The sequence below is a fragment of the Callospermophilus lateralis genome, chromosome 9, assembly GCF_048772815.1.
Source record: "Callospermophilus lateralis isolate mCalLat2 chromosome 9, mCalLat2.hap1, whole genome shotgun sequence".
Lineage (NCBI taxonomy): Eukaryota > Metazoa > Chordata > Mammalia > Rodentia > Sciuridae > Callospermophilus > Callospermophilus lateralis.
Window position 1 is genome coordinate 29,216,760 of NC_135313.1, and position 27,400 is coordinate 29,244,159.

The 27,400-nt window shown below is 38.3% G+C and overlaps 3 protein-coding genes and 3 non-coding genes across 10 annotated transcripts in view; 3 read left to right on the forward strand and 3 right to left on the reverse strand.

Moving 5' to 3' along the window:
- Cmklr2 (chemerin chemokine-like receptor 2) overlaps positions 1-10,232 on the forward strand; it is a 39,179-nt gene extending 28,947 nt beyond the window's left edge. For 2 of the 4 annotated variants that reach the window (XM_076865940.2, XM_076865942.2), the window contains exons 3-4: positions 8,376-8,531; positions 8,853-10,232. In XM_076865940.2, coding sequence (XP_076722055.1) covers positions 8,882-9,949 — 1,068 coding nt within the window. In that variant the 5' untranslated portion in view covers positions 8,376-8,531; positions 8,853-8,881 and the 3' untranslated portion in view covers positions 9,950-10,232. The remainder of the gene's footprint in view (positions 1-8,375; positions 8,532-8,852) is intronic. The other 2 variants (XM_076865941.2, XM_076865943.2) reach the window with 1 other exon arrangement.
- A 2,772-nt stretch (positions 10,233-13,004) lies between these two features.
- Eef1b2 (eukaryotic translation elongation factor 1 beta 2) lies at positions 13,005-15,926 on the reverse strand. The gene is made up of 6 exons (XM_076866680.2): positions 15,747-15,926; positions 15,158-15,280; positions 14,167-14,293; positions 13,813-13,879; positions 13,318-13,443; positions 13,005-13,204 (listed from the first exon to the last, which is right to left on the reverse strand). Exons 1-6 carry the CDS (start codon positions 15,824-15,826, stop codon positions 13,050-13,052), a joined length of 678 nt encoding a protein of 225 aa, XP_076722795.1. The 5' UTR covers positions 15,827-15,926; the 3' UTR covers positions 13,005-13,049.
- On the reverse strand, positions 13,557-13,691 carry LOC143407629 (small nucleolar RNA SNORA41). Its single transcript, XR_013092381.1, has one exon. It is a non-coding gene; the product is annotated as a small nucleolar RNA SNORA41 (small nucleolar RNA).
- On the reverse strand, positions 13,962-14,040 carry LOC143407626 (small nucleolar RNA SNORD51). The gene has a single exon (XR_013092378.1). It is a non-coding gene; the product is annotated as a small nucleolar RNA SNORD51 (small nucleolar RNA).
- A 417-nt stretch (positions 15,927-16,343) lies between the features above and the next one.
- Ndufs1 (NADH:ubiquinone oxidoreductase core subunit S1) overlaps positions 16,344-27,400 on the forward strand; it is a 35,494-nt gene continuing 24,437 nt past the window's right edge. Inside the window, exons 1-8 of one of the 2 annotated variants that reach the window (XM_076866677.1) lie at positions 16,344-16,467; positions 20,184-20,248; positions 20,963-21,054; positions 23,332-23,439; positions 24,631-24,707; positions 25,350-25,431; positions 25,509-25,639; positions 26,510-26,695. In XM_076866677.1, the coding sequence (XP_076722792.1) occupies positions 20,188-20,248; positions 20,963-21,054; positions 23,332-23,439; positions 24,631-24,707; positions 25,350-25,431; positions 25,509-25,639; positions 26,510-26,695 (737 nt within the window). In that variant the 5' untranslated portion in view covers positions 16,344-16,467; positions 20,184-20,187. Of the gene's footprint in view, positions 16,468-16,495; positions 16,625-20,183; positions 20,249-20,962; positions 21,055-23,331; positions 23,440-24,630; positions 24,708-25,349; positions 25,432-25,508; positions 25,640-26,509; positions 26,696-27,400 lie in introns of those variants that run through there. The other variant, XM_076866678.1, reaches the window with a different exon arrangement.
- LOC143407679 (U6 spliceosomal RNA) lies at positions 20,355-20,456 on the forward strand. Its single transcript, XR_013092421.1, has one exon. It is a non-coding gene; the product is annotated as a U6 spliceosomal RNA (small nuclear RNA).

Below are 27,400 nucleotides of genomic sequence, written 5' to 3' on the forward strand. Positions count from 1 at the left end.
TTCGCTATCCTCCTGCCTCAGCCTCCCCGGCCACTGGCATTACAGACATACACCACTGCACCTGGCACATTTCCAGCTCTTCTAAATTTTTATTTTTAGTCAGATCTCACTAAGTTGCTTGGTTGGCCTCAAACTTGTGATCCTTCTGCATCAGCCTTCCAAGCCACTGGTATTACGGGTGTGCACCAACATGCCCTGCTTGATACCAAGTTTTTTGAGGGGGAGGTACCAGGGATTGATCTCAACGGCATTTGACCACTAAGCCAAATTCTCAGCCTTATGTTGGATTTTATTTAGAGAGAGGGTCTCACTGAGTTGCTTAGTGTGTTGTAGTTGCTGAGGCTGGCTTTGAACTCTCCATCCTCCTGCCTCATCCTCCCAAACTGCTGGGATTACAGGCTTGCACCACCACGCCCACTGTGCCTGGTCCCAATCAACACCAATTTTTTGTTTTTGATTTTAGTTCATTTGGGTTCTTCCTTTTTTGGGAAGTGGAGGGTGCTTAAGATTAAATCCAGGGCTGGGGATGTGGCTCAAGCAGTAGTGCGCTCGCCTGGCATGCGCAGGGAGCTGGGTTCGATCCTCAACACCACATAAAAATAAAAAAATAAAAAGATATTGTGTCCACCTAACAAAAACTAAAAAATAAATATATATTAAAAAAAAAGATTGAATCCAGGGGCCTTATACATGCTAGGTGAGCACTTTGCCACTGAGCTATACCCACAGTTCCTAGTTTGTTTGTTTGTTTTTTGGAACTAGGGATCAAACCCAGGGCCTCACACCTGCTAGGCAAGTGCTCTACCACTGAACTATACATCCAGCTCCCTAGTTTTAATAGTTTAATAAACATCTCCATAGGCCGTTAAATTTGGCAGAAATGCACAAGGTAAGTCTTTCTTTGTGAACCACATTTTTTACTTTAAGGTTGCAAATATTATTTTGAGATTGCATTATCACACACTTCATTTGCATTCCCTCATATATTCAAGGTCTTAAATTTTTTTTTTTAATGGTACTGAGGATGGAACCCAAGGCCTCAGACATGCTAGTCAAGTGCTCTACCATTGAGCTACCTCCCCAACCCTCTTAGATAGATAAAATTTTAAAAACTATCTATCTATCTATCTATTTATTTAGTGATGCTGGGGATTAAACCCAGAGCCTTGTTCATACGAAGCAGGCAATCTATTAATTGAGCTATATCCCCAGTCCCCTCTTAGTTTTTGTTTTTGTTTTTTTTAACAGTTTTTTTTTCCCTTAATGTTTATAAAGTACAGTGTTAAAGAGTATAAATTCAATTGTTGGGCTGGGGATGTGGCTCAAGCGGTAGCACATGCCTGGAATACGTGTGGCCCGGGTTCAATCCTCTGCACCACATACAAACAAAGATGTTGTGTCGACCAAAAACTAAAAAATAAATATTAAAAAATTCTCTCTCTCTCTCCCCCCTCCCCCTCCTCCCTCCCTCCCTCCCTCCCTCTCTCTCCCTCTCTCTCTCTCTCTCTCTCTCAAATAAAATAAAATAAAATAAAAATAAATTCAATTGTTGACAGTATCCTGGAAAGTGTATCAAATGAGTGATTTAGAACTGATGGTGGTAACTATAGCAAAAGAGGGACCCTATACCTTGTTTAAAGAGGAATTCAAATTCTGCCAAGGGAAATGCAGACCCATTATTAAGAGATAACATAAATTATCAAGAGAAGCTAAAATTGGAATCTTTTTTGTGAAATTTACCAATGTTTAAATCAGAGCACCTTTTCAGCCAAATTAAATACACAGACCACGAGTTTGCAATCTCTGTAAAGCACAGTTGCTTGGTAGTCAGTCGGATGAATCATAATAGGCTGAGCCAGGACTCCAAGATGAGAGTACCCACTTGGAAAGAGCAGATACAGCTGCAAGAAATAGAAGAAAGAAGTTCAGGCTGAGATTAATATAATAAGGGTTTCTTAACCTTGGTTCATTGACATTTGCGTCAGATAATTATTTGTCGTCACTAGCTGCCCGTTATAGGCTTTTTTGGAGCACCCCCGCCCTTACCCACTATATGACAGTAGCATATCCCCACCCATTCTCCCTTATGGCAATCAACAGTGTTTCTAGACATTACCAGATATCCCCCTGCAAAGCAAAATTTCCCTGGATTGAGAACCACAGGTGCAGATTTGGAAGCCATAAAGCATGAAAATTAGTATCAAGGAAATGGGGTAGCATGTGAATGTTCTAACAGGGGGAGGGGGCACAGAAGCTTGGAGCCTGGGAGACAGCAAACTAGCAGAGGCAAGAAATGTGATAACAGAGGTCAAGGTTCTCCAGAGGACTGGCAGTCCAAAACTGGAACCTAGGAATAAGGAGTAGCAATAAGGCAATAACCCAGTTGCCAAATTAGGGGATGAAGAAGTGGAGCATGGGTCAAGATGTCTGCCAAGTTAGTTACACTCTGAACAGGGAACATGGCTGAGTTCAAGTCTGGGACAAAGCACAGCTTATAGGTAGGAACTGGAAGACCCAAGCTGTGGGAATCTGAGCAATACAATGGGGCAGGGACAGTCATCTAACCAGTGATGACAGGAAGCAGGATGACGGATGTGCATGGGGGCTTGTTATTCCCTCTCAAGGACCAGGAAGGTTGTCACAGCTGCAGAGAACAATTCTGGTCCTGGATGCTGGTTCATTATTATATTTCTACATTATTATATATTAAATTAATGTCCTTTATGTTATTGTAGTAATAGAAACCCAGGAAAGTGAGGGATTTGTCCATGACATTTTTTCCCTGAGGCAGGGGTAAGAATGTCCCATTTCTTATAGCCAGTCCACACTACCAATTGAGAAAAGGTTGAAGTGAGAATCTCTGGAGAGACCTCTGAGTAGCACCAAGTCTTGCAATTGCCTCCCTGGGAGCAAGGACTGAGCATTTATTGTTCTGTATGGGAAAGTTCAACTTGAGAGTTTTAATGTTTAGTTTTCTTCATCAATGTTGAAAATCTCAAAGTCTGCCCTTTGTGTCTCAAATTGGCAGCTGGGATGAATGTGGCCCAGAGCTGTTTTGTTTTAAATCCATAGTTTAAAAGTTAGAAACCTTTCACATTAAAAAACATAAGCCAGGCATTGTGGTGCATACCTATAATCCCAGCGACTCCTGAGGGATTAGGCAGGAGGATTGTAAATTTGGGCTGTGTAGTGAGTCCTTGTCTCAAAATCAAAAAATAAAAAGGGACTGGGGATGTAGTTCAGTGGTAAAATGCTTGCCTAGCATTTGAGAAAGCTCTGGATTTAACCCCCAGTTCCAGGAAAAAAAAAAAGTAACCTATTGTTTCTATCTGTCTTCAAAATAAATGTAGACTCCAATAATTTCTTACCACCCTTACTGTTACCACTCTAGTCTAAGTCACTGTTATCTCTAGCCAGGATTCTACAATAATTTTCTTTTTTCTTTTTTTCTTTTTTTTTAAAGAGAGAGTGAGAGAGAATTTTAATATTTATTTTTTAGTTTTCGGCGGACACAACATCTTTGTTTTTTGTATGTGGTGCTGAGGATCGAACCTGGGCCGCACGCATGCCAGGCGAGCGCGCTACCGTTTGAGCCACATCCCCAGCCCCTCTACAATAATTTTCTAACTGATCTCCTGATTTCTCTGCTTTCTACACCACACATAATAGTCTCTTGTTTTTGTTTTTTGTTTTTGTTTTAGTTGTAAATGGATACAATACCTTTGTTTTATTTACTGAGAACCAAACCCAGTGACTCACACTTGTTAGGCAAGTGCTCTAACACTGAATCCCATAAAAGTCTCTTCTAAACATAACAGAAACAGGCATCTTTCTATAATACAAATCAGATTTATCTTTCTGCTCAAAATCCTCCAACAAACTACAAGTATTTATATGATCTCACCTCTCACATCCTGTTGAACTGCTTTCCTTCTGTTTGTCCTTTGCTCATTTTTTCTCACCTCATTCTAGATGTACTGACATCCTTCTGTTTCTGGAACACATTAGATACCCTTCTGTTGGAGAGATGGCAGTTCCCTATGCCTGGAACACTGTTCAAGCCTTTGCACTTCTCTTTTCAACAGTCCTACTCAGTCTACCTTATTGAAAATTAAAACCACTCCCATCTCCTTCATCCTGTCCTGTCTTTCATCTTTCTAGATTACTTACACCTTTAACACAGATACAATTTACTTTTTTTAATACCTATATGTGAAACAGTATTACAATAATTTACTCTTTTATTTTATTGATTGACTGATTGATCGTAGTACTGGGAATTGAACCCAGTGGTGCTCAGGTATCACTGAGCTTCATCCTCAGTTCTTTTTCTTTTGAGACAGAGTCTCACTAAATTGCCAAGCCTGGTCTTGGACTTGGAGATCCTCCTACCTTGGCCTCTCAAGTAGCTGGGATTTCAGATATGCACCACTGCACCTGGCTTATGATTTTTATTTTTATTTTTAATTTCTGGGTACCGGGGATTGAACATAGGGACACTTAACCACTGAGCCACATACCTAGCTCTATTTTGTATTTTATTTGGAGACAGGATCTCACTGAGTAGCTTAGCACCTCACTTTCACTGAGGCTGGCTTTGAACTGGCAATCCTTGTGCCCCAGCCTCTCCAAACTGCTGGGATTACAGGCATGTACCCCCCGTGCCCAGATAATTTTTCTTTTTTTACTATCTCTCTCTGTCTGCTAGAATCTAAAATTTGAAAAAAAAAAAAAATCTTATTTAATGAAGAATCCTAACCAGCTAGAATAAGGCCTGAAAAATGTAGGCACTTAGTAAGAATTTGTTGAATGAATGAGTGATCAGGATTCAGAAATGGTGGTTGCTATTTCTGGATTCTGTGATGGGCTGGATCATGACTCCCCCAAAAACAATTTGATAAAGTCCTAACCTCCTAATGTACATACATGTCAAGGAATGCCAGTTTGCCATTTACCCACCAGAAGAAGCATGAAATAGATTTTCCCTCACAACCTTCATAAGGGAACAACCTTGATTTCACATTTCTAGCCTCCAGGATGCAAGAAAATACATTTCTGATATTTTATGCCATCTGGGAACGTATTTTATGATGCTCTGTTAAGGTAGTCCTAGGAAACAAATAGTCTTCAGACTAACTGAGGTGTAAGAGAGGTTTGGAAACTTAATCAGATCTGGAGGTGCTGTAAAGGAATATACAAACAAGGAGTAATAATTAAATAAGAATATGCCCTGGGGCTGGGGATGTAGCTCAAGCGGTAGCGTGCTCACCTGGCATGCGTTCGCCCGGGTTCGATCCTCAGCACCACGTACAAACAAAGATGTTGTGTCCGCCGAAAACTAAAAAAAAAAATAAATATTAAAATTCTTTAAAAAAAAAAAAAAGAATATGCCCTTAAGGGTTAACTAAATTTGCTCAAGAACCCCATAGGATAGTTTAATTCTACCTTCTTTTCTTCTGCTCTAAGTCATAGGGAAAATTCTAGCATGTTATTTTCCATAAAGAATTCAGTGGCCCAGAGGCTCAGGAGACTGAGACAGGAGGATTGTAAGTTCAAAGCCAGCCTCAGCAAAAGTGAGGCCCTAAGCAACTCAGTGACACCCTGTCTCTAAATAAAATACAAAATAGGGCTGGGTATGTGGCTCAGTGGCTGAGTGCTCCTGAGTTCAATCCCTCGTAGCCAAAATAATAATAATAATTCAGCTGGGCAGCATTCAGCTCCTCTTGAGGCTTTGTCTCCAAGCCTAAACTGATCCTTGAAATTTATTCATCTGCTTTCAAGAAGATTAGGATCTTCTCTGGTACAAGGCTTTGTTTGAAGGGATTCCGTTCATCCTCAAGATATCGCCCCCCATACCCCCAGGAGAATTGGAGCCGTGTGTTCTACTTCTACCCAAGCCCTGTGATGATCATGCTCTCCAAGCAGGGTCAATAATGATACTGGAAGAGGGAGACTCCTGGCTTTGGTGAGGATAGTCGTTGTGAGCTATTAGGGATTTTCCATGGGCTTTTCTTGAAAGAAGGAGATTCCTTCTACTTGCCATTTTGTTTTATAAGGTAGTTCAAACCACCACCTGGGCTGTTTGGCTGCAAAATTCCTAATAGCCTAAAAGAACAGGTCATAGACACCAGGAAGGTAGCCATGTTCTAGTATGCAGTGAGCTGGAAGAATTTGTCACTGGGGAGGATCAGCTACCAAAAGGAATGAGAGGGCAGAGTAAGATCCCAGGTCTGAAAGAACAGAGCAGCAAAGACAGAAGCCAATTCTTGTTCAGTGGAGTAGGACACTTGAAGGAAATGATTTGGTGTCAAGGAATAAGTCAGGATCCTGGGGATAGAACTGTGAGTAAATGTTCCAGAGATTCTGGCAATGACATTGATTTAAGGGTAAACTCAAAATGCTCTCCTGAGGCTTTAAAATTATCTTTGGTTCTGAATAGGATTTGTAGCAGAGCCAAACACTTATTTAGCATATATTAAATACCTCTGATATATTAGAACTTGTGCTAGGCACTGTGGAGTACAGAGATGATAGACATTATTTCCAAGAAGATTCAGTCGGTAGTGGAAAATTTAAAAATAAATGAATGACAAATATAGTGTGTTAAGTGTGATAAAAGAAGCATGACAGAAGAGGGGAATGATGTAGTGGTTAAGAGTTCAGGCTCTCGGTCCAACAAATCTAAGTTTAGATCCTGCCTCTACAATCGCAGTTTGCATGATCTTGAGAAAGCATGTCTGTTGATATTCTTTCTTATAATTGAGAATAATAATAGTTCTTATCTATTGTATAAGATTCTTATGAGGATCAAATTAGATCATACATGCCTGGCAGCTAGTAAATTTCCAATAACATTGATTATTATTTACAATAATAATAATTATAATTATAATTTTCTGTAGGAAAATAATGTCAGGAAATGGTTCCAAGGCAAGGTGGCATTTGAGTTGAATATTGAAGAACAAAAGGAAGTTGGCTGGGCCTGGGAGGAAGCTATTGAATTGCTTTTGTTTTTAAATTATGCCCTGCCAGACTCCTCAAAAGATTTTAGGTAAGATAATGAATTCAATGATAGTCAATTGAATTCAAGATGCCTATGAGTAACAAGGGCTTTTTTATTTTTTCTTCTCAGCACTGGGGATTGAACCCAGGGTTGCTCTACCACTGAGCTACATCCTCAGCCCTTTTTGAGACAGGGTTTTGCTAAGTTGCTTAAGGCTGACTTGGAACTTGCAAGCCTCCTGCCTCAGCCTCCCTTAGAAGCTGGAATTACAGGTGTTCCCAGTGACACAGCATGTTTTGATCTCTTCATTTTAACCCCTTCTACAATCCCAGGTCTTACATAGTTGCTGATTTTTAATTGTAGCTCCATACATGAATACAACTGTTAATATATCTTTCACTTGATTTTTAACACTGCAGATAAAAATAACATAAAATTGAAGATGCCAGTTCAGTATTTTATTTTGATTAAAAAACTGACATTTGGGCTTAGTAGTAGAGTGCTTGCCCAGCATGTGTGAAGCATTGGGTTTGATCCTCCGCTCCGCATAAAAATAAATAAATAAAATAAGGGTATTGTGTCAAAAAAAAAGAAACTGACATTCAAGACTTCTTAACCCAGGAAAAATGACTTTGTTTTACAAAAGAAAAGGGGCAGCAAAATGAGAACACTTTGGTAGACATATTAGATTAATTTGGTACGGGCCAAAAAAAGAAAAAGTAAAACTGATAAAGAAATCTTTGTGTAAATAACTATAGAAAATAATTCAAATTAATACAAAACAAAGGAATATCAGTAAAAATATTTAGCTGAGTGCCGGTAGCATTTGCCTGTAGACCCAGCTCCTCAGGAAGCTGATGCAGCTGGATCACAACTTCAAAGCCACCCTGGGCAAATTAGCAAGAGCTTGTCTCAATAAAAAAGGGTTGGAAATATAGCTCAGTGGTAGAGTGCTTGCCTATCATTCACAAGACCCTCATTTCAATCCCCCATACAACAAAAAAGAAAAAAATTCATAACTTAATTGCATTCTACAGGAAGTTAATATAGAAATTAAGTGGTCAAAATTAAGTTTATTCCAAAAGATACACTTTGGCTGGGCGTGGTAGTGCATGCCTGTAATCCCAGCAGCTTGGGAGGCTAATGCAGGAGGATCATGAGTTCAAAGTTAGCCTCAGGAACTTGGTGAGGCTCTAAGCAACTTAGTGAGACCCTGTCTCTAAATAAAATATTTTAAAAAAGGGATGGGGATGTTGCTCAGTAGTTAAGTCACCCTGGGTTCAATCCTTGGTACAAAACAACAACAACAAAACCTTTGGCTGAAAAGTCATCCATACTAATATAATTCTAACATGTTTGCATTCATAAACAGAATCAGAACATCCTTGGGTGCAAAAGAGTGGATCAGAATCTTCAGGGCTTACCTGACATTCCAAGTGGATGAGCCTTGAAAGCAGTTGGAGCTCTCTGTCTACAGTTTAAGAAATCAGGGATACAAATCCAGATTTGGAACTCATCACTGTGTAAAGTATTAATCTGTTTTATAAGTGTTTGTTGAATGTTAAGATTCTCTTTAGTCAGATCTAAAGCATTATGTATAGAGGAATTGCACCTGTAGAGTCAACCATTTTAATTTAACTCTTACTGAATACGCAAATGAACTCAAACAGCTTAGAGAATGATAATTGGAGAAACTGAGGCCTACCAATGCTTGGACATTGCAAAGTCCTCCCCCCAAATAGAATATGTTTGGTTATAAGATGAAATATTTTTATCTTTATGTTTCTAATAATTCACTGAACTTTTCTCATAAATATTTTTTTTTTTCCTTTTAAATTTGTTCCCATAGATTTCCTCATTCTCCACCCTACCAAGATCATGGAAGATTTGGAGGAACCATTATTTGAAGAATTTGATAATTATTCCTATGCCTTGGAATATTACTCTCCAGAGTCTGGTATGGAGGAAAAAGTCCACCTGGGAATTGTTCACTGGGTCTCCCTGGTGTTATGTGGTTTAGCATTTGTCCTGGGAATTCCAGGAAATGCCATTGTCATTTGGTTCACAGGATTCAAATGGAAGAAGACAGTCACTACTCTCTGGTTTCTTAATCTAGCTATTGCGGATTTCATTTTTGTTCTCTTCCTGCCCCTGTACATCTCCTATGTGGCCATGAATTTCCACTGGCCCTTTGGCATCTGGTTGTGCAAGGCTAATTCCTTTATTGCCCAGTTAAACATGTTTTCCAGTGTGTTTTTCCTAACAGTGATCAGCCTGGACCGCTATATCCACCTGATTCATCCAGTTTTGTCTCATCGGCTCCGAACACTGAAGAGCTCTCTGATTGTTATTATATTGGTCTGGCTTTTGGCTTCTCTAATTGGCAGTCCTGCACTGTACTTCCGGGATACTCTGGAGCTCAATAACCACACTCTTTGCTATAACAATTTCCATGAGCATGATCCTGACCTCACCCTGATGAGGCACCACATTCTGACTTGGGTGAAATTTATTGTTGGCTACCTCTTCCCTTTGCTAACAATGAGTATTTGTTACTTGTGTCTCATCTTCAAGGTCAAGAAGCGAAGCATCCTCAGCTCCAGTAAGCATTTCTGGACAATCCTGGCTGTGGTCATGGCCTTTTTGATTTGCTGGACTCCCTATCACCTGTTCAGTATTTGGGAGCTCACTATTCACCACAATAGCTATTTCCACCAGGTGTTGCAGGCTGGAATCCCCCTCTCCACTGGTTTGGCATTCCTTAATAGTTGCTTGAATCCCATCCTTTATGTCCTAATTAGTAAAAAGTTCCAAGCTCGATTCAGGGCCTCAGTTGCTGAGATACTGAAGTACACACTATGGGAAGTCAGCTGTTCTGGCACAGTGAGTGAGCAGCTCAGGAACTCTGAAACCAAGAATCTGTCTCTCCTGGAAACAGCCCAATAAGTTTACTTTTCCACAAATCAGTACCAGGTTTTTGTGTTGGTCCCCTGACAATGCTTCCAGTTTAAATTTGGTTCCAAGATTTAGCACTGACCATGTTTTGTTTTGTTCATTTTGTTGACATCATATTTTTTGTGTGGATATAAAACTTAGAAAGGATCTGTACAATATTTTTTCTACACTTAATGATCTGTGTCATTCTTGCTAATTATATCACAGTGAATTAATCATCACTGTTGAAGCAGTATTGTTTTATCTTAACTTTTTAAAGACCATAATTGTTAATATTAAGTGACTAATTAAAAAATGTTAAAATGTTTGCTTAAATCCATTTTAATTTTTACAAGTAACCTATTAGACATGTTTTTAAAATACATGTATACTTCTTTATGTAATCTATTCACATTTGTGAATTAAAGTGACAGTTAATTTTAAATTTTTGTTCCAATTAACTATCATTACTCAATAAACTGCTCCAAAATGTAGTTGCTTAAACAGTAATTACCGTCTCACAAACATAAGCATCAGGAATTCAAAGGCACAGAAGGGAGGTTTGTCAGTGCTTTGCTGTCTGGTGCCTCAGTTGGACTTGGTTGTGCAAAAGGCTGAGGCTTGGAACAGTTGAGGTCTGGCTGAGCAGCTTCTGTCTCATCCTTTCACTCCCCATACAGGTACCCCACCATGGCTCTTCAGGGTGGCCAGAGCTCTAAAAGCCAATGTGGAAACTTCTAGTCCTTTTAAAGGCTATGAATGGAACTAATACAGTATTACTTCCATTGTACTTGATTGGTCAAAGTAGGACTAGACTGGCTCAGATTAAAGGTGTGGGGACACAGAGCATCCCCTTCCCCCATCTCTTGATGGCAAGTGTCAAAAAACATGTGCCCATCTCTCCTGATAAAATTGTTTTTGAAAAATTCTGGATATGTGCAAGTGTGTAGATTAAAAACACTGACATCCAGATGGTGGATAGGCCAGCCCAGTTCCACTGTAATTAGAGAATGCTTGAGGATGTAGATATTTCTACATTCTGCTCCTACAGGTATAGACACCAATATGAGATCAATATAATATACCTTTAGGTCAGCCTTCCATTTTTTGTGCACTTACACAATCCTCAAGCTCTCTCAAGAAAACAAAGTGCTGCCCTCTGGTGGCTCTTTTGTTGCTAATAATTTGAAAAATTTCCCCCTTGATTTTAGGTTTAGATATATGATCTGATTAAATCCTCTTCATAATGAAAATTTTTTCACACTTTGGTACTCACAACATAAAATCAGACTGAAAGGAAAGAACACTGAGGATTGTTTGAAGAAACTGACGTAAACAAATCATTTTAATTTCTTTGGTTCCTGTCTAAAAAATGAGACATTCAAAGATAATTTCCACGGGGTGCACACCTATAATCTCAGTGATTTGGGAGGCTGAGGCAGGAGAAAAGTTTGAAACCAACCTCAGCAACTTAGTGAGACCTGTTTCAAAACAAAAAAAAAGGGGGGTGGGGTAGGGATATGGCTTAGTGCTTAAGTAATCGTGGATTCATTCTCTGGTACCAAAAAGGGGAAAAATCCATTTTCCAAGCTGTACTTTTATAAAAATTAGTTAAAAAAATACAAACACCCACACATATAAATCTAAGAATTTGTGTCAATTAAATTTAGACATATCCCAAACTCAGCTATAGGGGCTGGGGATGTAGCACAGTAGTAGAAAGCATTTGCTTGGCAAGCACAAGGCACTGTATTCAATACCCAGCACCACTGGAAAACCAACAAAAAACACCTATTGGGCTAGGGTTGTGGCTCAGCGGTAGAGCGCTCACCTCTCACGTGAGACCTGGGTTCCATCCCCAGCACCACATAAAAATATTTAAAAACAAAAACTACCTATTTTCAGTACTTGACTAGCACAGATTAGCACTTAATATATAGCACTATTTACTAGAAGCAAAAGGTTGATTTCCAATCCCTAGTGAAACAACACTCCCATATTCAAGCACCTTATGAAACTTCCCAAGAAAATAAAGCTTATCTAGTTCAATTAGGAATCATTTACCTATATATAAATGTTCCTCCAAGGGCACAGGACACATTCCAGATCACATGCCAGGTAATAAGTTCTGTGAGGGGCTGGGGTTGTGGCTCTGGTAGAGCACTTGCCTAGCACATGAGGCACTGGGTTCAATCCTCAGCATATTAGTATCAACAACCAAAAATATGTTAAAAAAAGGTTCTGTGAGGTGTGGTTACATGTCACATGCCTGCAATCCATCTTCCAGGAAGGTAAAATAGGTTTTCAAATCAGAAACAGCCTGGGCAATTTAAGACTGCGTCTCAAAAAATAGAAATGGCCAATAGGACTGCCCCAGGTTTAATACCCAGTACTGTCCCCAAAAAGTTTTACTTCATAAAGGCATTATTTTAAAACTATAACGTATATTTACAAGTGCTTTTATGACAATTTTGGCACGCTTTCCCTAACCCAACTTCCCTCCTCTAGCACTGTAACATGTCCGGTGTCTCCTAATACTTAATGTTTTATTTTTGAGTGAGATTTGTCATCAAATCAATTTGAAGATGTTGGCTTATGACAGGGCACGGCGGCATATACCTACTTTGTTGGCTAAGGCAGGAGAACTAAGAGTTCAAAGCCTGATGCTGCAAAAGCAATGTGCTTAGAAACTCAGTAAGGCCCCATCTCCAAATCAAATGCAAAATAAGGCTGGCATGAGACTGTTTAGGATGTGCGTGAGTTCAACCCAAAAAATGGTCTGGGAATATAACTCAGTAGTACAGTACTTGCCTAACACCTACAAGGTCCCAAGTTGGATTTCCAGTAACACAAATAAGGGTAGGGCAGAGTTAAACAGACTGTGTCATCAGCATGATACATTGCTGACGACTTCACTAACAGGTACAGAACTACATCAGAATTGCTAAATATTTAATAAGAATGTTAAATTTTTATTATCTATTAATTACATAGCATTGAATTCCTTCCCTCAAAATGAAAAGGAATGCACAGACCACTCTTTCTTAAATGACTCAAGAGCCAAGGGTAATCTTTCAAGCTTTTATTTAAGTTCAACAATCCAGGATGGATTTTAGATCTTGTTAAAAGCAGCCACGTCCATGGACTGCACATAGTCCTCAAATGCAGTGATCCGTTCCTCCAGCATATCTGTTCCAACTTTATCATCTTCAACTACACACTGTATTTGAAGTTTTTTAATACCATATCCCACTGGAACTAGTTTAGCTAAAAAGAACATTAAGAAAAATCTGAAGTTAGAAAAGTCTTGTTAATGGGCATAGGTTGAAAATATACGCAAATTCCAGACTTCAACTTCAAAACCCCAAAATTAAACTCACAGGAACCCCAGACTAAGCCATCCGCTTGAATGCTCCTGACACACTCCTCTAATTTTGCCATATCCGTCTCATCATCCCAAGGTTTCACATCTAGTAAGATGGAAGACTTGGCGACAAGTGCAGGTTCTAAAAAACAAGAAACAGCATTATTTAAAATAATCATGTTTTCACCATAATCCAAATATCGATTGGTTTTGGAAGCATGACGTCCTTAGCCAAACATAACTAAACAATACATCATGTGTCTGTCACACACATGTGCCCACTTTCTCTTTGGCTAAGAAAGAGGCATATAATTGTGTAACAGTTTATTTCCCACAGAGGAATGCCACAACTGCTACCATTAGAACAGCTGCAGACCAGTAGCTGTGGCAGTTTTATGAAAGGTTTTGAAACACTGACCTATTCAACAAAAGTGGAGGAAATTACTTTGAGGTCAAGTTTTGAAAAAGATCATTCATATTACTATGAAATGAATGAAGGCAAATGACCTACTTTTGGCTTTCTTTGATTCATACTGTGCAAGGCGTTCTTCCCTTAGCCTCTTTGCTTCTTCACTTTCCTGTAAAGAAAAAAAAAAAAAGACTTCACAAAGCTGGTTATTCCTCTGCTGAAAGCTGGAGGTGGTGATATCATCACAAGACCAGCTTTATCAGAAAAAAGCAAATCCATCACGAGCTCAGCCGAAAGATGGTGATTTGATTTTATTCATCATGTAACCAGCGTGAATCAATGTTTTAAAGGCAGATAATAAAAGCCAGGATTCAAATCCAGGTAATCTGGCAATAACATTCATACTTATACACAAAGGTACACTGCCTATATATTTTATGTAAAAAGTTGTCATACCTCTTCATCATCAGATCCAAAGAGATCAATGTCATCATCATCTTTGCTATCTGTAGCTCCACTCCCTGTGGTGTCTTCCACATTGGCAGGGCCATACTTTCCCAAAGCTTTCTTCACTCCTGGAAGACTTGGGGAAAAAAAAAAAAAAATCAATTCAATCGCTATTAGGTTGGTATAATGTCCTTCCCTGGACAATGTGAGATTTTATATTTATAATTGTATATATTTAGGTCCCTTTTGTATTAAGAATTCATTCTTTATACATTTAGCACTACTGGAAAATTGAACCCAGGCCCTTAAGCATAGTAAGCAAGTGCTCTGTCTCTGAGCTACAATTGCAGGGTACCCTTTTAAATTTTGAGACAGGGTCTTGCAAAGTTGCTGGGGCTCGCCTCCACCTGCAAACCTCCTGCCTCAGCCTCCCGAGTAGCTGGGATTACAGACTCCTGCTCCTGAGCCCGGTTAGAATTTACACTTTAACACACTCCCAGGTATAAACACTTTTGTAAGTCCAACTCCTCACCCAACAAACATTAGTACCATGTGAGATGTTATATTCAATACTCACTATGATTTACTCTTTCAGTATCAACATTTCTGTTTGAGATTTCATTAAGTATGCTCAGTTCCATTCTTAGTGAACTGGAATCCACTTCCCCAAACTTCCACCCTTGTTGGTAGTTTCAGAAGAATGGCCAAGGACTGAATGATTGAGCCACCCTCTCACCCTATCGGTGGCCCCCCCAGGTCAGGGTCCAAGCACATTGGCAGGGCAGTGTGGGGAAAAGTTGAATTGCTGCTGTCCATGTTCTACCTGTTCTGTGAAAAAATGCAGGACTTCAGTCTCTTGGCCTTCTAAGATCACAAAAAAATTTAGCTTACAATATCCCAATAGAACTAAAGTAGCCTGGGTCCACTTTTGTCATGTGAAAATCCTGATTAAGCTTATAAAGCAGTCTTATTCTTCAGATAGATACAAAGATACTTTTACCTGGCCTTTTCCTTTTCATAAGACTTGATGTGATTATACCAGCGTAGGGCATGGCACAAGTCCGCAGGCGGGGGGCCAGAGACGGCTTCAAATACTGCCACATCTGCTTGTGATGGCACATATCTGCCAAAGATAAACAATTATACGTTTTTAAATGACACAAACATCAGAAAATAAATTACATAGCAAATCAGTCAACGTAATTAATGGGATCTCGCCCACTTATTACCGAGATGAGTTGCTTAAGTTTTCAAATTATAAGCTGCTTAAGATCAGAGACCATCTGTTTGGTTAAACCACGCTTTCCGGAGAAATATCTGTCACTTCGGTAGATCTCAAAGTCTGTACTCTATCTACAGGCTAACACTTCCTAACTTAGGTAAAATACAAACTTGGTTGAATCATGTAAGTGGAAATAAAGCACATTTTGACCTTTACTCTATAACATCGCCCTCCCTGGAGGCGGTGCTCGAGCCGGTCCCGGGGTCTAGCCTCCTTCCCGGCTGCTCCTGGGGTGGATGCGCCACGTGGCCCCGGACGCCCGACACCAGAAGCTCCCTAGCCGCCCCGCCTCGGCCGGTCCGCTCACCCCTCGATGTAGCTCCTGTCCGCCAAGTAATCATTGAGCACCTGGAGGCCGGCTGGACTTTTCAGGTCTCCGAAACCCATGGCCTTGTCTGTTACCGGTAGCTGGATAGCAGCGGAGGAAAAGAGCGCGAGAGGTCGGCGCCTAACGCTAAAAGAGAGAAAAGGGCCCCAGCCGACCGGAAATTTCCTTATATAGAGATGGAGGCGTTTCCCTCCGCTGCACCCGGCTAAAGGTTAAAGGTCAAATTACGTTACTATTCACATTCTTCCACGTAAAAATTGGAGAGCTCTGAAGTTCTGAATTAAATGGCCCAAAAGTGGTCTGCGCACATTTCGGTGTTTTTGAAAATAAGTTAACAGAAGGGGCATTTCTTAAATTCGTACCGCCACGGCTTCCAAAAACTACAGGAACCGCCCCTTGAAAGCCGGAGATGACCGAAGGCGCTTGGTCTCGAGGTTCCGGCTACTTCCGGCGGAACTGCAGGTCCAAGTCGTCTGCCCCGCCTCTTCCGAGCCCTTCGTCAGGTTGACGGGAATTGCCGAATTTAACCGAAATGTGAAATTATCGAATCAGGGTTTCTGGTCCCTCTTGGCTTTCCGTTCACCAGGCCCGGCTGACAGAATTAGCCGAGACCGCCATATTGGATAAGTTGCCGGGTCTCCGAGGGGTCAGTGTGGGCCGGACACTCCAGCTGAGCAGCTGCAGCGGCTCCGGGCAGAAGGTGAGGTAGTGTTTAGGTGAGAAGGCTGAGTGATCTCGGCCAGAGTTTTATTTTTTGACGGGACTGCCTTATTTGGCCCAGGCGACTCGTTTTCCTTTGCCCTTGACCGGGCACCGCCTCCCGCCCTGCCGTCTTGGGAACCCCTGAGTTCCGGCAGGTGAGAATGTTAGTCTTGGTTTCTGGTCTGATGGAGCAGAAAGGAGGAGGGGGGTCGGGAGACCCTCTGAAACGCTTGCCTGAATGCGGGTTTGTGAGCGACCTCTCCACTGCAGGGAAAAACAGGAAAATTAGGAGTACACCGTTTTGTTTCTCGGAAAACTCACAGTGATTTGGGCCTAAAGACTTAAACCTTTCCCGCAAATTTCCATATGCTGCACCTGGAAGAGTATGTTATTACTTAGTCGCTGTTGCTTAGGCAACTGTTAATGCCTGTGGTGGTTGTTTTGTTTTGTCTACTAACCACTTTTGGTAGCACTTTTTATTCCTTTTCCTGACGCGGAAACTGACAAAGGACTAAAAGAGTTAGCGTAAGGTCGCATTTATAAACACAAAAAAATACGTTATTTACAAATTCTTGGGTTCTAAACCCGTTTCCTGTAAGATCATGGTTCAGACACAACTCTCTTCACCCATGAACTGAGAATGTAGAAAATGTAATGGGAATTGTTTTTGATGAATAAACATCAAGTTCCTTTTTGTTTTTGAAAAATGTTTCTTTTCATTGAGTTGTGAATCATTACATTTAGTGTTATAAGCCTGCAAGAGCACCTGCACTTTTTAATTCCAGACAAGTGGTCTCTAAATTATAGCCAGAGATTGGAGACGTAGTTCACTTAATAAATAGTTCCTGAACATGTACAGTAAACCAGAAGTTAGTCCATAAAGAAGAACAAAATGGGTTATATGGGTGGGAATTTATCAGGAAATTTTAAAATAGGCTGATGAGGAAAGCCTGAGAAAAGACCGTTAAGCCAAAATCCGAAGGATGGGGAGGGACCAGAAAGATCTGAGGGAAGAGCCTTTCAGGATGAGGGCAGGAATAGAAGAATGTGGAAGCTAGGAAACCTGCGAAGAGGCTATTGAAATGGTTCAGGCAAGAGGGGGATGGTGACTTGGAATAGGGTAATATTTTGGAGGGAGAGAACTGAATGGGTGCAGAATATGTGGTGGAGAAGGTGGAGTATTATAGTCCCTATATGGAAAAAATGTCCGTTCTAGTTTTAGAGGTGATTGGTCATTAACATTTTCCCAACAAAAGTACAGTTTTCCTCTATATCTGCAGAGTCCACATTTGCAGATTCCCCATCTTCAGATTCAGCCAACTTTGGATCAGAAGTATTCAGGAAAAAGTTTTGGAAAATTTGAAAAAACAAAACTTGAATTTGCTGTACACAGAGTACTAAGTTGCATCCAGGAAAATGAAGGCATACCCTGCTATAGTCTTCTGCCATTTCACAGATCTTTAGTCTGTCTCCATAACTTATTTATTTGAGCATTTTTCACCTCAAAGTGACTTGATCTTACCCATGAACTCTAGTTAGGCCTCTAAAAGGATAACTGTCATTATTTCCATTCCTATCCATAGATAAATATGTTTAAAGCATATTTGCAACAGAAGTGTTGCAAATCTGTATTTCTTATGTTGGAGCTATGCAGTGTTCCATTCATTGCTGAATGTTCAACAGATAGGCTAATTCATACTACTTTTATATTGTATTACTCTGATTCAGCAAATTCAGCCTAGCATGCACGAGGCACTGGGTTTGAGCCTCACATACATGTAAAATAAAGATGTTCACCTAAAACTTAAGAATAAATACTTAAAAAAAAAAATAGAAACTGAGTTGCCCAAAATTACTGGAATGTAACAGATGTGCAAATTTATTATGGAATTTATGAATTATTGTAATTGATAAATTAGTGAAATTAAACGAGATCTGAATAAAATTTCCTATTACATATCATCTATGATAAGTTTGCAAAATTTTTGCTTAAAATGTATATATGTTATATTTTCTAATTGTATTACTGCAACTATTGAAGGTGTTTCACTGTTCAGATATTTTTGTTGATACATTATAATCACATGATATTTATTTTAATACCTTTAAAAGTTCCAATGAAGATGGGGTTAGAGCCTTAGCCTTTATTTTACACATAACTTTATTTTACACATAAATGATAATGTGAGTAAAGAGAAAGTTCATTGCATAACCTATATGATCAACTGAGTACAAAAAAGAACTAAAAAGAGTGTAGGTATGTGTGTTCGCCCATGTGTGTCTTTATTCAAGTGGTAATGTTTATATAATCCATCCCCATTCATTTTGGTAATTCAGCAAAACACAGGGCAGCATGTTAATTTAGCACTATTTATTTTATTTTGTTTTGTTTTAGTATTAAAGATTTAACCCGGGGCACTTTACCACCAAGTACCAATACTTTTAATTGTTTTTTAATTTTGAGACAGGGTCTTGCTGAGTTTCTAGGGTCTTGTTCAGTTGCTAAGGCCAGCCTTGAACTTGCAGTTCTCCTGTCTTAGTCTCCTTAGTCATTGGGATCACAAGCATGCACCATTACACCCAGCATCTTCAGCACTGTTGACATTTGGTAACTATTTCCAAGGATTGTCCTGTGCATTGTAGGATGCTTAGCAGCACTATGCCCTCTCCCCACTAGATGTCAGTAGCTTCTTCCCAGTTGTGAAAATAAATGTCTCCAGACTGAATTGCCAAATATTCCCTAGGAAGCAAAATTGTCCCTAGTTGAGAACCACTGTTTTAAAGCTTACTTTAAGCCTTGAGGATAGGTACTGAAGATAGAGTTCATCGTATAATGAGATTATGTAAACATATAATTGCAAATCTATAAGGTGAATGTACTACTTAGCACTGAAAACAGACCTTAAGACACAGAGAAGACTTGATTGCAAACTATCTCAGTATATTTCAGGAGCATTTAGGAGGTGACTACACTTAGAACACACACAATGATAGAATGGATGCTTGTAGGAAAGGCAGAAAAGCTTTATTTTACACTGTGTTAATGATAAATTCAGTCATTCTTGTTTATTTTTCTATACTGTAGTATAGAAAATTTTAAATTTTAAAATTTAAAATTTTATCTTTTCTTTGTGGTTATAAAATAGCAAAACTGCCCTTTCCATAGTATTAGAAAGCCCAAATTTAGAGCTAAGCATGGTGGCACAAACCTGTAAACCAAGCAACTCAAGAAAAAATAAAAGGGACTAGGGATGTAGCTCAGTAGTAAAACACCCCTGGGTTTAATCCCTGCTACCGGAAAAAAAAAAAAAAAAATTTATACACTAGCTACTCCTTCTGAGCCGATTGGCATTGTACAAATCACTTTTCTGAGATTATTATCTGTAGAATTTGAGGGAAGGCAGGAGTGGCTGAGGCAGGAGGATCACAAGTTCAAAGCCAGCCTAGCAACTCGGTGAAACCCTAAGCAACTCAGCAAGATCCTGTCTCTAAATAAAATATAAAAAGGGGCTGGGGATGTGGCCCAGTGGTTAAGCACCCCTTGGTTTATCCCCGGTACCAAAAAAAAAAAAAGAACTTGAGGGAAAATAATATCAGGACTTGTAAATGCTTAATGGCATATTATATATAAAGTGCTACAAAACAGATCTAAAAAGTTTGTAATTATGTGGGTTTTTTTCCTTATAATAATATAACTCTTTGTTTTATTTTTAGCAATATGTTAAGGATACCTGTTAGAAGGGCCTTAGTGGGCCTTTCTAAGTCTCCTAAAGGATATGGTAAGTTGTGTTTTGTTTTTACATTTGTGTATATGAGACTTTATCTTTGTAAAAATTGGTCTAAACCTTATACCCATAACATGTTTTAAATGAAAATACAGTGTTCACTTCAGCAGCATGTATATACTAAAATTGGAACGAAACAGAGAGGATAGCATGATCCCTGTGCAAGGATGACATATAAATTTGTGAAGCATTCCATATTTTCATGTATGTACAATATGTCCAAATATACTCTACTGTAATATATATCTAAAAATAACAAATTTTAAAAATAGAGACAAATTATTTAGGTTGACAGAAAATTTTTCAGAATAAAACTGTGGCGGGGAGGGGGGGAGCATAGTGGTACAAGCCTATAATTCCAGCAGCTTAGGAGGCTGAGGCAGGAGAATTACAAGTTTAAAGCCAGCCTCAGCAACTTAGTGAGGCCCTAAGCAACTCAGCAAGACTTTGTCTCTAAATAAGATATTAAAAAGGGCTGGAGATGTGGCTCAGTGATTAAGTGCCCCTGGGTTCAATCCTTGGTACCAAAAATAAATAAATAAAAGTAGACAATCGTACTTTGGTATTCAGGCTTGAAAATACTTTTTTTTTTCCTAATTCAATATTAAAAGTTTATATCTAGAGAAATAAGAAATATGAAATGAAGAAACATTTTGAATGCAGTGTTTATGTGATGTTAATTTTTCACCTCATTGTTTTGATGGTCAGTTCGAACCACTGCCACAGCAGCAAGCAACTTGATTGAAGTGTTTGTTGATGGTCAGTCTGTCATGGTGGAACCAGGGACTACTGTCCTCCAAGTAAGCATATATTCTAATTTTTTATTTTTGTGAGTATGTGTTCTTCGATTAAAAAAAAAAAAGTAATTCCTTTATATTGTTTATTCTAAAAAAAACCCCACTACATATAACAACATTATATGACACTAGTTGGATTTTCAGTTGTGATATTTCAAAGTAAACTATCATTTATATGTGTTTGACAGTCTTAGTGAACTATGATAGTTCTTTTGTTTCACTTCTGCCTTCCAAATGATATCCATTAAGAAATTTGAAGTTTTCTAAAATAAACTTTTGATTACTATAGGTAAGTGGGAAAATGTAACCTTAGTTTGTTGTGGGCCTGCTTGATGCTTTTAACTTTCATGTAACTTGTATTTTAATAATTTCTAGGAATGTGTCCTATAATACAGGTATGTAGATGGTAGAATATTCTTGAATTCATGCCTTAAATACTCAATGTTCCAACTTCCCCCAGAAATATAACAGATTTGGTCATGAGAAGTGATGTTTCATTCCATCTGCAGGTCAGCACAGAACTAAATGTTCATTGTTTATTTCAGCAGTCATTTCTATCTGTGAGGCATTGATACAAAGCACTAAATATATAACAAAAATATGTTCAAGGTGCAATGGAAAGTATTTTGGCATAGAATAGGTGGTAGCAGAAAGAGATGTCAGGGGCATCTCACACAATCCCTGAGGAAGTTTTAAAGGATGAGTAGGTATGTTTATATATGAATAAGGACAATGTGCATTTTCTGTGGAAAAATAATTAAGGCAGATAACTTGTTGTATTTAGGAAGCTTCAAATAGTTTGGTATTAATAAAACATGAGGTTTATGTAGGAGATGAGATACCAGAAAATCAAGGTATGAGGAGGGGTAGGGCTAGTTATGAAATAAAATATTTGCCAATTAAAGTGCTTGTTGTTGAACCCTTTGGAAAATTTGAAAGCTAGTAAGCACTTGACAGTGACTGTAGAGGATGATAGTTTGGAGAACAGCAAAACCAGTGTGGGAAAAGGAAAAAAAAATCTTGTATTTATGAAACACTAAATTTTGAAAAGCCTAAAATAGATAGTAGTAGTGGAATTGAAAACTAGAAGGATGTATTCAAGGGATAATAAGACACAGATAAACAGGCCTTTAGACCTGATAGAGAACAGGAGTTTTTTTTGTTTGTTTGTTTAAATAGGTTTTTGTTTTTTAGCTTATTTTTATGTAGAAACAGGTTGAATTTAAGCTGTCTATACAACTACATATTCAAATGCCTATTTAAGTCTAAAGTTTAGAGAAGTGAAATATCTGAACTATGGCTGAAGATTTAAGTTTAGTCATCATGTAGAATGTGAGCTAGTATGAAGGCTGTGACAGTGTCTCATTTTTACATTTTTGTGGACTAAATGGTTAAACACATTTTCCCTAACTAAATAGTTAAAACATTGAAAGTTGATAAGATTAGAGTGAGAGCAGAGAATTGAAGAACTAGTGTAAGAGGAAATTTGAACATGTTTATAGACTAATAGAAGAAGGAACTTGCAGAGAAGGAGGGTGGTAATTGGTAGAGTGAGGCTAATTCCTCTCTTGGCGAAAAGAAGCTGGGAAGAGCTTCAGCTAGTGTAAGAATGTGAGTCCTGGGCTGGGTGTATGGAGCCAAAGACAGAACTAGATAATAGCCAGCTAGATGATGTGAAAGGTATCTCTAATCCAAAGGAAGGAAGGAAGGAAGTCCATATATGAAACCACTGGAACAGAGTTTAAGGGGGAGCCTTTGTAGACAGTGCTTTAGAACAGATGTGGGAAGTCACAGTCTGAGAATACTTTATCCAGTTTCTCTTTCACATAAGATCAAGGCATGATGGTGGGTCTTAGATCTCCTGGGGCAGCTTCAGTGCCAACAGGGGTGCAAATCAAGAATCAGAAAAGGAGGGTATCAGAAATGAAATAAGAATGGGTGAAGATACAGATATTTATGGACAGGAAAAATAAAGTGACCTCCCCACCCTCTTCTATTTTGACAAGAACAGCAATGAAGTCAGATTATTCTAGTGCTGATTTTGGCGGGGGTAGGGGGAATACTGGGGATTGAACCCAGGGTTGCTTAACCACCGAGCCACATCTCTGGCCCTTTTTATTTTATCTTATTTTATTTTTTTGAGACATGGTCTTGCTAAGTTTCTAAGCCTGCCTTTGAACTTGTGATCCCCCTTCTTCAGCCTCCCAAGTCATTGAGCTTACAGGTGTACATCAAGACATCTGGCTCTAATGCAAATTTTTTAAAAATTTTGTCTTATAGGCTTGTGAGAAGGTTGGCATGCAGATCCCTCGATTTTGTTATCATGAAAGGTTATCTGTTGCTGGAAACTGCAGGATGTGCCTTGTTGAAATTGAGAAAGCTCCTAAGGTACTTAATTCCTATAATTCCATGCCATGCTGTAGAAGGCAGAAAACAGTAAATCTTGCCACAAACTTTATTTAAAGTCAATACTGTCGTAGAGGAGAACTTAGCCCTGTTTACTTATTATCTGTAGATTCAATGTTTTTTGGGGGGAGGCACAGTTGACTTATTTTGTTTCAAAACTGGAAATACATTGATAGAAGTACCTTATGAATCTAAGTGCCATATAATTGTAATGGGTCTGGAAATTAAATGTGATTTGCCAAGTACCACATTTAAAGTGTTTATGTGGTACCATTTTCACTCAAGAGAAGGGTTGTAGTGAAGAGGTTCACTTTGAGTAGTTTTTTGGTGGTTAGTAGCACCTACAAATGAAAGTATAGTTTTGTGGAGTTCTGTTTCACAACAATAAGAAAAAATGCATCAGCTATTAGAATATATCTAAGAAATAGAGTGTCTTAGTTTGTTTTGTTTTGCTATTTAAAAAATATATCTGAGACTAGGTACTTTATGATCTTTATAAAGAGACTATTTAGCTCACAGTTGAGATGCTAAAAGTCCCAAAATGAGGCATTCCTGTCTAGCTGGCCTTTGCTGAGAGGATCTCTGATAGCTTCATAACATGGCAAAAGAGGAAGCAAGAGACCAGGGTGGGGTCTCACCTTGCTTTTTATAATAACACACTAACTGGAACTAATCTACTCCTCTGAGACCTAACCTCAGAGACCAGCATTAATCTGTTGGAATTCTATAACCTTCCATTAGGCTCTACCTCTTAAGAGGTTCCTCCACCTTTTAATACCAATAGTCTGGGGACCAGGCTTCCAGCACCTAAACCTTTGGAGGATAAATCATATCCAAATCATAGCAATATCTTAATTGTTTATAGGAAGAATGTGAAATGCCAGATTATCCGTATTATAACAATGAAAAGTTGGAAAATTCTGTCTGGAAAAAATATTGTTTTTTGCTTGTTTTTTTTTTTATTTTTTATTTTTTAGTTTTAGGTGGACACGATATGTTTATTTTACATTTATGTGGTGCTGAGGATCAAACCCAGTGCCTTTTGCATGCTAGACGAGCACTCTACCGCTGAGCCACTACCCTAGCCCCATGCTTGTTTTTGAATATATAACTTAATGCTGTTATGTAATTTAATGTTAAATATAGATATGAATTTTTCTGTTGAAATTCCAGGTTGTAGCTGCTTGTGCTATGCCAGTAATGAAGGGTTGGAATATCCTGACAAACTCAGAAAAATCTAAGAAAGCCAGGTACTTTGTTGTTACTAATGTAATAGACTTTCTTAACATGATATTTAGACCTCCCATTGACTAGAAATTTATTATCTAACTCTGAAGAAGTTGGTGTGCTTGGCTTATAAAAGTAATGGAGATAAGTACACATATAAGGAAGTCAAGTCAGGGATTTATGGAATTAACTTTAAAATGGAATCATCATTTAAGACACTTGTTTAGTAACTTGCTTAAGTTGTGATGAAAAAGAATTTAGATTTAATTTAGTATGATTATTATTAGTAATCATACTAAATTAAATCTAATTTTCAGAAGCCCTTTCAACAACTTTTAACACTTATATATACTTATATATTGTTAAAAGTTATAATTTCCTAGGTTCTCTAGTGATTTTATTCAAGACTCTTATAAACAGTTTTCAAATTTTGTTCAGTACTTCCAGAATGATAGTTAAATTTGCATTTCTTATAATGCATGTAAAATCATTGTTTCCTGTATTAAAAAAAAGTTTATCTGTGAAGATAAGTAGCCTATAGGTAAACCATTCGGAGTGCTAATTTATTTATGACATTTTAAAAAATTTATTCTTTTTTAGATACACATGATAGTAGAGTGTATTTTGATGTTATGTTATTTTATGTGTTTCAATTTTTCATACAGAGAAGGAGTGATGGAGTTCTTACTAGCCAATCACCCATTGGATTGTCCCATTTGTGACCAGGGAGGCGAATGTGATCTGCAGGTATTTAGTATAGTTTTTGATTCTCTCAAGTTTTAATTTCTTTGGTAGCCTTAGATTGACTCTTTTGTCTGCTTAAGGATCAGTCTATGATGTTTGGAAGTGATAGGAGCCGATTTTTAGAGGGTAAACGGGCTGTGGAGGACAAGAACATCGGGCCATTGGTAAAGACCATCATGACTAGATGCATACAGTGTACTCGATGCATCAGGTAATTTTTTTCTCTCTTCTGTAATATTATTGTAAATGTTCACAGAAGTTAGTGGAATAACAATGGAAAGGAGGGCAATTTTTGTTTGTTGGGGGAAGAGGGCTTCTGGTTTTAGTATGCCAATAAATGGGCCGGGCACGTTGACACACTCCTATAATCCCAGTGGCTTGGGAGGCTGAGGCAGGAGGATTGAGATTTCAAACCCAGCCTCAGCAATGGTGACACTCTAAGCAACTCAGTGAGACCCTGTCTAGAAATAAAATACAAAATAGGGCTAGGGATGGATCTCAGGGATTGAGTGCCCCTGAGTTTAATCCCTGGTACCCAAAAAAAAAAAAGGGGGGGCCAATAAATGAGTAAATTGTTCACTTTCAATTAATATCAACTTAAGTTGGATTTAAAAAGTAAAATTGAACTGGGTATGTGGTGTATGCCTGTAATTCCAGCCACTTGAAAGACTGAGGCAGGAGGATCACAAATTTGAGGCCAGCATGAGCAACTTAGCAAACTCTGACTCAAAAAGTTTAAAAAAGAAAAAAAAAAAAGACTCGGGATATAACTCAGTGTAGAGTACCCCTGAGTTCAATCCCTAGTACTACAAGAAAAACAAACTAAAAAAGTTACATAAAAATTAAACCCTACAAGTATTCATCTTATGATAACTGCCTAGGATTTGTACAGTTTTCTGTTTGCATATTGTATCTCAATTAAATGCAAATATTTATTAAATTGTCTTTATTCAAGGACTGTGCTCACCACTGAAAATATACTCATGGCTTTTTAGTGTTTTGAATATTATATTCTTTGTGACCATTAACAGGAAAAAATTTTCTGGACTCAACCATCTGACAGCATACTTTTATCTTACAGGTTTGCAAGTGAGATTGCAGGAGTAGATGATCTGGGAACAACAGGCAGAGGAAATGATATGCAAGTTGGCACATATGTTGAAAAAATGTTCATGTCTGAATTATCTGGGAATATCATTGATATCTGCCCTGTAGGTGCCCTAACCTCTAAGCCCTATGCCTTTACTGCACGACCTTGGGAAACAAGGTATTGATCTTCTTCGACAATTTGTTTTTTAATATAATTTATTACTGTTCATTTTCTTCCTGAGTGGTTCTTTTTTTTTTTTTTTTTTTTTTTAGTTGAACATAATATCTTTATTTTTATATGGTATATGGTGCTGAGAATCAAACCCAGAGCCTCACCCATGTTAGGTGAGCACTCTGCCGCTGAGCCACAAGTGTAGCCCCTCTTCCTGAGTTTTAATTATTTTGTTTGCTAAGTTTTTATTTGTTATTTTGTTTGTAAAATCATTTTATTGGAAGATAAGTAGTTATATTGAAGGATAGGATGCATCTGTGTAAATTAATTGTCACTTTCATGAAAATTAATTCTAAAGTACTTATTTACAAAACTATTCTTTTCACACATTCTTTCAAGGTGTAAAATAGTCTTGATACTTTAAAATTATAGTCTCTTATTGTACATTGTTTTCAACCATGTGGAAATGTCATATTTTATTTAACCATCTCCTGTTAATATATGTTTATTTTTTTTTAAATTTTTTTTCTTTTTTTATAGATGTAGATGGACAGAATGCCTTTATTTTATTTATTTTTATGTGGTGCTGAGGATCGAACCCAGTGCCTCATGCATGCTAGGCAAGCGCTCTGCCGCTGAGCTACAGCCCCAGCCCCTAGTATATGTTTAGCTCGTTTATAACTCTATAATTATAAATCTGTAGAAAACATT